At 34.1% G+C, this 11,605-nt stretch overlaps 1 protein-coding gene across 1 annotated transcript; it reads left to right on the forward strand.

Annotated features, from left to right (window-relative positions):
- The first annotated feature begins 1,137 nt into the window (after positions 1–1,137).
- LOC133178318 (17-beta-hydroxysteroid dehydrogenase 14-like) lies at positions 1,138–9,314 on the forward strand. The gene is made up of 9 exons (XM_061313053.1): positions 1,138–1,243; positions 2,392–2,430; positions 2,595–2,692; positions 3,524–3,590; positions 3,835–3,926; positions 5,730–5,834; positions 6,934–7,001; positions 8,545–8,641; positions 9,008–9,314. Exons 1-9 carry the CDS (start codon positions 1,153–1,155, stop codon positions 9,161–9,163), a joined length of 813 nt encoding a protein of 270 aa, XP_061169037.1. The 5' UTR covers positions 1,138–1,152; the 3' UTR covers positions 9,164–9,314.
- The last annotated feature ends 2,291 nt before the right edge of the window (positions 9,315–11,605 follow it).

Here is an 11,605-nt window from a genome sequence, read left to right on the forward strand (position 1 = left end):
TTTGAAATAGGAAGCAGTCAACAGTACATTTTCTTGCCCATGGTAAAGGTTGGTTGTGATCTGTCAATTTGAAACATTTTAAAATATACAGTAAATAATATACATTCTCCAGCTGAATGAAGTGCTTCTTTACTATCTGTTCATGTAACTATGACTTCAATATCACAATTGAATTTTTTTTAAATATAATCTCCTCTGTTATGTTGACAGCAAGATGCAGAGACATGACTTCAACACATTAAATGTTTATCTTAATTTAGAAGAAATTATCCAGCTTTAGCATACTTTACAAGAAAATGTCCTCAATTTGTATTATTGTACATTATCTAACTCATTACTTAAATATTCTTCCTTAACGAAACATTTACTCTGTAAATGACACAAGCCATGCCTAACTTATTTATATTTCTGATAATCAGTTGTAAATGTTCTGCATGTATCAGTAAGTTTGTTATATTTTGCACACTGTGTTTGTTAACTATGTCAGGTTTGAATGTTTTGTAAAATTTTTAAAATTTCTATCATTTTTGATTAATACAGGTATGTATATAAATATTTGAAAGCAATGTTGAAAATTTTAGATAATATATACCATAAATTTTACAAATAAAACAACATATATGGAACTATTTGTCATATTTTGTTTTCACAATTACCTATTCTCTTTAAAGAAGTGGACAGGCTTTCGCCTACATACATCCACAGTGGATGTAGGCAAAAGCCTCACGGTCCACTTCTCGAAAGAGAATAACTATTACCCTACTGTGTAAATGTATATATTTTCATTTTAAAAAGTATATACCCCCTTCCTTTCTTTCATAGTCAAAAATCAAATGATAAGGCCAGATTCTGGTGATTGTTTTCTTGATACAATAGTGAATGGGTAAAATATAATTGTCCCTTGTGATACACACAATGAAGAAATGTTTTTATTTCTATCTACGTTTAACTAAAGTAATGTTTGATATAAAAAAAAAAAAACGCACACAAACACGCAAATTTATCCACAATATTATTTGTATTTAATGTCTGTGTGACACACATGTAAGGCATTGAATATGATTGTGTGTACTTAAGAGTTTTGCTGCTGAACGCGTGACCATACTTTTTTAAGGTCACATGACTGATCATATGACTTGTCAATAACAAACCATGGCTGATGCAGGCGTGAGGTATCGAGACAAAGTAACGATTATCACGGGAGGAAGCGCCGGTATTGGAAAGGGGTGTGTCCAAGTGTTTGGTACGTATGCACTTTATCTTGAAATAGGTGCCCGTTGCATGTCTTGTATATTTTCATTAAAAAGATAAAAGATATATGTACTTATAATAATAGCTAGTATATTTTCCGTTATCAGTCGAGCTATCAAGCTATCTTGGTAGACAGTCACAGTTCTTAATCGGGGTCAAAACATGGTTAAACTAATAATACAACGTCTGTAACGTATTATTGGGGGGGGGGGGGGCTCAATATATTTTAAACATGTTTTTAAAAATAGTACAGTACATGTACGTGTAGTAGGTAAATTAACATGGTAAACCCTTTCTGCTTTTCTATTACTAGTGTAAGTTTTAAAGTAAAAATATGGTTATATAAATGATCCAGATGGTATTTTATAGGTTGTCATTTTGCTTTAATTGAAATGTATAAAAATGGGTGTACATTTGAAGTTGAAATATTTGATAGGAGTTGGAGCATGGAGGAGTGGAGGAACAATGTCTCTATTAGCAACCCTCCCCCATATATATAGTGATTACTTCATTTTTCAAAAGGGAGGGTGAATAATGGACAAGATACCTGAAAAAACGTTGACAAAAAAATTTTAATTTCTCCAAAATCGAAAAACCTATTTCGGGGGAGGGGGTTCAACGCCTGTCAATGATTAATACCATGCTAATTAAAAAGCAAGGGGGACACTAGTCCATCGCAGGTTAACCCCCAGAATAAACTGATAACCATTGCAGTTGCGTGGACTGAGTGCCCGTGGCGGGGCTCGAACCACCTGACTTTTGGGTTTCTAGCCAGGTACATAGCATCGTTTTTGAAAGAGGGGAGGGGAGACCAGCCCGAAAAAAAATTAACAACTTACCTGAAAAATCTTTGACAAGCAAAAATAAAATCCTATTTCGTGTGTGTAGGGGGGGGGGGTAAGTTTCAAAATTTTTTCAAAACAAATTGTATTAACATTACCATGGGACCATGCGACAAAAAGGAGGGGGCCCTTTCAATGAACATTTTAAACATACAAGGATACGTTTGAAAAAAAAGGGGGGGGCGATACTAGGTGTCTGTTGGCCAAACACCCATGACTACTGAGCCATGTGCTCCACATGCAGTAACTAAAGGCAGAATCTAATCTCTGTGTAATTTTTTTTATTTATTTTTTTTAGTGAAGCATGGCGCTAAAGTTGTGTTCTGTTCAAGAGGAGGTAATCAACTATATTTGATTCTTATTGCGATGTAATTTGTTGAATGTTAAATATTTCAATCTTGAATGGAAATCTGGGGTTCTTCACATATTGTTTTAGAAATATCAACAAAAATCGAATAAATATTTGGTATACTTATTTCTTTAATTTTGTAATTATCACAGAGGCTACAGGGAGGGCCTTAGAAAGCGAGATGAAGGCCGTTGGCCCCGGGGAAGCTATATTCATTCAGTGTGACGTCAGCAAAGAAGATCAAATCAAGGTTAGATATAAATGGAGCTACAGTTTGTCAAAGGTCGGATAGAACTTTTTAAAATGAATTCTCCAAACAGATGCTTTAAATTAATGAATATTTAGGCAAGGGCGTAGTTAATATGGAAAAAAGTGGAGAAAACAAATGTTTTTATGCTTTTTACATTCTTTCAAAATACAATTCAAGATATTGTGCTAACACCATAATATTTATATTATTAGTGTACAGTATACTAACAAGCACTCTTACGTAATTTTCTATAATATATATGGATTGTTGTTCTTCAAAATTAGAATTCTTAATTATACGGTATGATACTTTGTATCTTAGAATTAATCTATTATTATGCCTCCCTTCGAAGAAGAGAGGGCATATTGCTTTGCTGCTGTCTGTCGGTCGGTCGGTCTAGCTGTCTGTCTGTCTGTCGGTCCACCAACAGTTTCGTTCATTTTCTTCGCAGAGGTTGCACATACTGAAATGAAATTTGGTATACATATTTATCATAAGAATATCTAGGCCAAGTTCTGTTTTGGGTGCGATCGAGCAATTTTTAACAGAGTAATGCCCCTTGCACTTAGAAAAATTCCAATTATTTGCAGTTTACGTTCATTTTCTTCACAGAGGTTGCACATACTGAAATGAAATTTGGTATACGGATTTATCATAAGAATATCTAGGTCAAGTTTTGCTTTGGGTACGATCGAACAATTCTTGACAGAGTTATGCCACTTGTACTTAGAAAAATTCCAATTATTGGGGGGGGGGGGGCATAAGTGTTTCACAAACATCTCTTGTTTTTTTTAATTTTCAAATGATTCCTTTTTCCTTTCTATCTGACAGAATGTTATTGACAAAACAGTTGAAAAGTATGGTAGGATAGACTGCCTGATAAACAATGCAGGACAACGTAAGTGTGCCCCTAACATAATTCCTTATTCTTAAGTCATACGTACATACGATATAGATATGATATATATCTTTCAGCTTTTTCTCAATTGAAAATAGAATGCAGCAAAATTAGGGAAAATGGGATGCAGAAAAAACAACTGTCTATGTGAAGACTAATTTTTTATAAGAGAACATGAAATTTCTAGTAATCCAGGGCAAAATCGATGAGTGCAGTATTTCATTTTTTTTTCTTTCATTTTCAGACCCACCTAAGACATCGATAGACGACTTCACAGCAGATGACTTCCGGCGGCTTCTGGATACAAATCTTGTTAGCTATTTCCTGTTTTCTAAGGTATATATGTTCAGTGTTCTGTGCATAGGCTATTGTCACGTTGTTCTTTTGGGGTTATACGTGAACTTGTTATATATATATTAATTTGGGGAATCACTCGCTTTGTAAATTCTTTACTCCGTATTTGGATTTGCTCTACTCGTGGGCAGTATTTGGTCTGTCCTCTACGGTGGCTGTAAATATCCAAAGAATAAAGAAAATATATTTTTAATTAACTGAAGTTTATTTCTCGGAATCGTCGATGAAAGTGCATTGTAATGCTTATAAACAAACAGTCACCAGTTACACAATTAATTCAAAATATTATAAAAATACGTTTTAAAGTTAGATCAGGTGACTGTACAGAGGGTTAAACAATTTGAGAAAAATCCCTCTGTGACGTGACATTTTAACACAACGTAGATACCAAAAATAAACCTAAACTACACATCAGTACAGCTGACAGTCTCAAGGTTCTAATTCATACACAGAGAAAATTCGAAACGATCCTTATCAACGCTACACGCATCTCTTGACTTTGATCAATAAAGAACTAAAATTACAAATAGACTGAACTAGAAAGTATTTAAATCTAACATTAATCTTAACAATCAAAAGCTTGTTTACTTACGATTTTAACTCTAAAGTCATTTTACTTTTCCAGCGTTTTTAAACATAAACAAATAACATTTTTACCTCCTTATATTAAAGAACGCAAAATGAATATAATGGCGCTAAATTACAAATAACTTTTCTAAGAACAATGCACTTTACTTGAGACTGTCGCTAAACCCATTTATTACAATAAAACATGCAACTATAAACCATAAAAGACTAAATGAGGTCACTATGCATAAAGATTATGCAACAATAAAATCTTTAAAGGAAACTTAATTCAAAGCTCAAATTTAGAAAAAAAAAGAAATAAATAAAAATACTTAATCAATAGAATACTTAATATTTTTCAAAATTATTTATGAAATAGACAGAATTGCTTTAATGGAAAATGAATCAATTAACTGAAAAATGTATGATTTACATACCTGTAAATATCCAAAGAATAAAGAAAATATATTTTTAATTAACTGAAGTTTATTTCTCGGAATCGTCGATGAAAGTGACCGAGCTAGGGTGCATTTTCACCTACGATTCCGCGTCTTTGGATTACAGGATTTCAGCCAATCAAAATTTAGTATTTCTTTAGTGAATAGCCGAAAGTTGTGAAAATTTTCCGAATAAAGAATATTAATTAAACGGAGTGATCATGTGACATAAAAAATGACCGCCACAGTAATTGAGTAAATTTGAACACCTGTGCTTGACCTCAGACCCTTAGGTCTTCTTAACCAAAAAGACAAAATCACAAAAGAGATTAACACTATTACGTAATTATTTGATTATCATGCTTATTGAACAACTGACTCTAAAAGCTCATAGGAAAATTATTTACTAAAATACCACTATATTTAACCTTTCCAAGACTGTTGCAATGTATAGGCAATCCAACCCATGATTATGATATATTAATCATGAATTTTCAGTTATTTTTCTTGGTTTCAGCAAGACATTTTGATTCAGTTACTTAAAATTTATAACGAACGCCAAGAAAAATATACACTGAACTGACTATTCTAAATTTTGAATTTACTGAGTGGGAGTAAATACAAAATATAGAACATGGCAGAACATCCACCTTTTGCAATGGCTTTTTGATATCTCTGTTGTTAATTTTATTTCACAGAGTTAACCATAATATATTTAAAAGACACCCCTAATCTTTGTTTTGGTCATTTTTTTTTATGCTGTATCGTTTTTCCCCTTTAGTATGCTTTACCATACCTGAGAAAGACAGAAGGAAACATCATTAACGATTCCAGTTTAGTGGGACAAATGGGACAGCCAGGTGCCGTTACCTATGTGGCTACCAAGGTATAGTCTAAATCAACTATAGATAGCATTAATGATCCTGCTGTCTGGGGGCGAGCCTCTTCACGTATACATGTATAAAACATTTATTCTGTTGTGCGCAGCCTCTATTAGACTCTGAAAGTTCCTTTTTAAAGTCAGACTCCTTGGAGTTTTTAAAAAGGGAAGTTCAGCAAGGATCAATCGCTTTTCATTAAAGTTCTTGGCTTCTTACTCCTTCCTTATTTTTTTCTGTTGGATTTCTTCGTTTCTGTTTGTATTGAAATGTCTGTATTCCCTTTAATGATCACTTTGGCAGTCAGATTTCTGTCTCTTACACATCCACACGAAATATCCATTCCTGTCGCAACTAAAGCACATGGAAATCCTGGTAGTACAACAAAATCATCTGTGTGCAAGTCCATATTTCTTCAAATCATATTTTCTACAAGTAACTCGCACAGTATAGCATATCCCACGCAGTAATGGTACAAATTCGATGGGTGGTTATACATTACTGAGCGAAAGACATTTTTTTTTGCATTTTTTTTACATTGTTTTATATTGTCGTAAAGGAAAAGTGGGCATTTGCGCAAACGCTTATATAAGATTAAAAGATCATTTGTTCACAGTGAGAGAGAGATATGATAATTACAGAAGAATTTACTATCATATAAAAGTATTGACAATTCTTTCAAAAATGAATTTAGCGGTTGCTTAACTATTATTTACTGGATATGTTTTACAAGAAAAATCAACTCGTTTTCTCTTTGATAAAGTGGGGGAAAATAAGTCGCGCGATTTATGTATTTGTAATACAAGGGATACATGGTCTTACTAGTCGAGCAAGTGGAAGAGGTAATAAACATGCAAAAAAAGATACACTTATAAAAATTTTCCTTGTACGCGCAAATATCCCAGAATTAACATCTTTTTCAATTACCTACCAAATTTTATCGTAAATCGCCTCCATATGAATTGGAATGACATGCTGCGAGTTAAAAATTAATCGAGGACGTAGAAACAAATGATTGTTATATGAATATCTGAGACGGATTTTTTTTTATACTTACCTGAAAGAATTTCAAGCATTTTCTTACTGACTTTTCTTTTCTTTTACCAGGGTGCAATCACTGCGATGACAAAGGCTCTAGCAATAGACGAAGCCAAATATAACGTCAGGGTTAATGCGTGAGTACCACCATTTATTACATTTTCAACAGTGAAATACTGTGATTTATTTATTGAATAAAAGTGATATTCTCTCACAGTGTGAAAGGATATCAAAGTAAGTAAAAAGTAATTTCTGGCCTGTCATAAGATAGTGATAGTAACTAAGCATCTTGATAGAGCTAAAACTGCAAATTTCTTCCCAAATATGTTGCTAAAATCCATGCTATGTAATGTTTTCTGCATGCTAAGCTATGACGTCTCAACCGCTCAACTATGACGTCAAGCCTATGACACTGTGTTAAGAAAGACAGACAAAGGGAAAATCAAAGAAAATGTAATAAACAGAAAATTCAATGTTTTGTAGATGAATATGGAATTTATTTCACTCGTGAGACAGGATTTTTTGATATTTTCACTCGTGCTTCGCACTCGTGAAAATATCAAAAAATCCTGTCCCACTCGTGAAATAAATTCCATATTCATCTACAAAACATTGAATATCCTCTATATACAGAATTTTCAGATAAGTTAGCCGTTTTAAACGTGTGAGGCCAGGAGGATGAAGACAAACATGAATATTAACGGTAATTTTGACAACCGAGACGGTGAAGAATCTTTAGCGCCTTCGTCTGGTAGATTTGAGGGGTGCCTTTTCGTTTGACGAGTTAGCCTTCTGACATCAGGAAAATATAGAGTCATATCACAAGGCCAAAGGATAAACAATAGCAATATTTTCATCGCAGAAACTCTGATACGTGCACAATTAACTTCTTCTACATAAAACATGATTCCAATTTCAGAACAAAGTATCTGACACAATGAATTGACATAACTTTCCACAAATCATGCTTTGATGAAGGGAATTCAGTTTTTTTTTCAAATGAAGCGCCACGCCCTCTTTCAAGGGGATTTAAGAATTATAGTGAAAACCCACTGTAACATAGTCCTAGATTTGACCTTTAGGATTTAATGCAGAATACCAATTTACCTTAAAAACTCTTTTAGCTCCTCATATTTCTCTGGTCTATACCATATCTGCAGTAATTTTGAATATAAAATTTCGAATGGTACTATACACATCTTGTCTACAACATTGTCGTGATTACTTCAGCATTTTGACCTTCTTTCATGAATAGACATGTTCCTATATTACTTATCAACTCTGTAACAAGTTTGATACTAAATGGACAAGTTCAGGGTGTATCTTAACTTTGGCCTTGATCTTTTTGGACCCTCAAATACATGTACATGTACATATGTAATATGTGTTGCTCTCGGCAGTTGCTACCACTGAATCAAATCTGAGGATGATGTAATAGTAATTCATATATCCGTCTTTGCAAGCCCAAGGTGTTTTTTTTTGTCCGCTACGGGATTGCCATTTAAACACTTGGCTTGCAAAAATGCCGTATATCGAGTCCACAATATTGTTGCCTACATTAATAACCACATCCCCTAACATCTTTCACTGTTGCAAGAGTTTCCTTATGTACAGCGTTTTGCTGGAGTACATTTTGTATTCTTGTATTTAGCACATATGTTTTTATATGTATCTTGTCAGCTTTTCCCCTGGAAATGTATGGACGCCAATGTGGGAAAGGGAAACAAAAGAGTACAGCGATCCCGAGGCTGCCAAAAAAAGTGGTGCAGACTGTCAGGTGTGTTTGATTATAAGAATGTTTGAATCAACATTTTTAGAACAACCTTGGAAACTAACATACTGGAACAACATAATCCTAAGGCTAATTACAAATTTTGACCAGAGTAAGAATTTTTTTAGGGAGGGGGTATCTTAATTCCTTGCAAAATAGGCGTTTCACGTGGAGACTCAAAAGTACATGTATAATACAAATTGTTTAGATCAAAATGAAGTCCAGATCACATCCAAAGTCAACCTTAAACTTATCACCAATGAACACAAAGACACTCTTGTGGCATATGCTGCAAATAACCGGAACAATTCTCCAGAAACAAGATACCAGTACATTTGTGTTGGTTTAGGTATATAAGTACTTATTTTGTAGGTCTGTGGGCGGTATGGTACTATTGAGGAGGCTGGTCTTTTATGTTTGTTCCTGGCGGCGGACGCCACATTCTGTACTGGTATTGACATTAACCTCTCCGGCGGAGCAGAACTCAGTTATGGTGTCAAAAATATGCGTCTCTCAGACTCGAAATAACGAATTTTCATGTAAATTAACTGCCTGATTCGTGCAATATTTAAAGAAATAAAGGCAATTTATTTACAAAAGCATGATTTTGTTATCAAAAGATATTGAAGAAACTCTATATGATATTCTCTTGAAATGCAATAAAGGATATTAAAATGCAGTATTTGAACGACAATTTAAGAACTTTTGTCACGATTGCATATGAATATGTTCAGTATTTTATAACTTACTTCGTGGATTATGTATGTTTGGTTTGCCGTATTGGAAATTAAGCTAATATAGCATAAATACTGTATAAGATTTTTTTTATTGTGATAACACGTAGAACTTGGGCGGAATCTTTGTCTATTGGAGATATATATTTACCAGGGGGTAAGCGGACTTTTGTAGTCTGATAATTATGTCAAATCCAAAACTTTTCAGTTTTATTTTGCTTTTTTGTTTTGTTTTGTTTTTTGTATGTATGTAAGCTCATGTCACACTGTCACGATTTATAGCTACGATTCATCGCGAATTCAAAAATCGCAGCAAATGGGGATTTATCGTAGAGGTAGTCGTAGGATATCTTTCGTTAATCGTGTTGAATCGCAGCAAATCGCAAAACTCGGCGATTGCTTTGAGCAAAACAATCGTGGACACTGCACGATTTTTTAGTATTCGGAGATAATGGCACAACACCCGCACTGCACTCGTGCACAAATTCGTAGTAAATCTTCGACATTCGTGGAACTTCGTAGTACTCGCGACAACGCAAGTGTCCTGCGAGTGTCCTTCGAGTTACTGCGAGTGTCCAACGAGATACTGCGAGTGTTCTTCGAATTGATAGGAACATACGACTTTCCCGCGGATATGATACGAAAAAGGACGGTTGATGGCAAGTGCTGTACGAGTACTGTACGATTGAACTACGAGTTAATACGATGTAGGCAGAGGTTGTCTGATGTTAACACTGTCGAAATCAAAATACCACCTATAACAAAAGGAAAGAAGCTAAGAAAAGTGAAATAAACTGATGTGTCACAGAAACTATAAAGACCGTGTCCAATAAATTCATGAAGAGATTGAACATAATCAAAATCTCCACACTGTAGCTTTTACCCTGATCAATTAACTTTACTATGATGTTTGATAATTTCAAAAAACTCTCCTTTTCTTCTATATGCATTTCATTACGTGTATATTCGTAAGAAATCGTCATTAATCGTAGGATTATCGTGTTTGTATCGTGCCATATCGTAATCCTTCGTACGAGTATCGTATGTAACCGCGTTTAATCCTTCATAATCGTAGAAATATCGTAACCAGTTCGTAGTGTTGTCGCCTCAGTTCGTACTCAAATCGTAAAAACATCGTGCTTTGTCGCAAAGACATCGTAGACACCCCGTTCTCGCAGCAAAAAATTCCACACGCTTTGGAAAAGTCGCAAGACTAACCTGGTAATGAACGGCGATTTTCAACATTATTTAATTCTTGGGTAATCGTAACATAAATCGTGATAGTGTGACACGGTCATTTAAAGTAATTTATTTTTACAGTGGACACTCTTTTAGGATTAACCTGCTTATAATTGGTTATCGCGTAAAAATTATTTTCCAATTCAAATAATGGGCATGAGGTCCACGTGTTACATTTTTTTCACTTCTACTTATGCCCTTTGAACCGAAGTGAAATGAAGGAAAAGGAAATAAAAAGTTTGTCTTCGATCTTCGAATTTTTACAAGTAGTAAAATGCCCCTCCCCCCTTTCATTTTTCCAGAAAAAAATTTTTGAAGGACTAAAAAAAATGTCCTTATTGCTAATTTTCCGTCAAAAGCTGTGTAATTATTTATTTATTTACAAATCAAGGCCACAAGAGTATAAACCGAGAACGAAGTTGAGTCAAAATTTAGATTTTGAATATTTTTGTTCCCCGCTTTCGCGAAAGCGAGGGGACATTAAGTCTCATTCGTATTTCAGTCTGTGAGTTTGTCTGTCAGAAAAACTTCATCCTTAGTCAAAACTTTTGAAAAAGAAATGATAAGGCTTTCATATTTCACATGTACATTACCTGTGACAAGACCTTTCCAAATATACTAAAAAAATTTAACCCCTTACCTTGACCTTGAAGTTTGACCTACTTTTCAAACATTTTAACTTTACTTTTACCTTTTTCATAACTTATTGAGAAGAGAGGGCTTTCATATTTTACATGCACATTACATGTGACAAGACCTTTTCAAATGTACCATGATTTTTGATCCCGTGACCTTGACCTTAAAGTTTGACCTAGTTTTCTACTGTTGGTTATTACTTTTGAATAAGAAAAAGATGGGGCATTCATATTTGACATGTGCATTATCTATGTCAAGACTTTTTCGTACGTGCTATGATTTTTGACCCCGTGACCTTGACCTTGAAATTTGACCCGATTTTCAAAATTTTTTATATTGGTGCTAACTTTTGAAGGAGAGA

Source organism: Saccostrea echinata, unplaced genomic scaffold, assembly GCF_033153115.1.
Source record: "Saccostrea echinata isolate AGI-Se365-2 ecotype Australia unplaced genomic scaffold, CSIRO_AGI_Sech_v1 ptg000001l, whole genome shotgun sequence".
NCBI classification, from domain to species: Eukaryota; Metazoa; Mollusca; class Bivalvia; order Ostreida; family Ostreidae; genus Saccostrea; species Saccostrea echinata.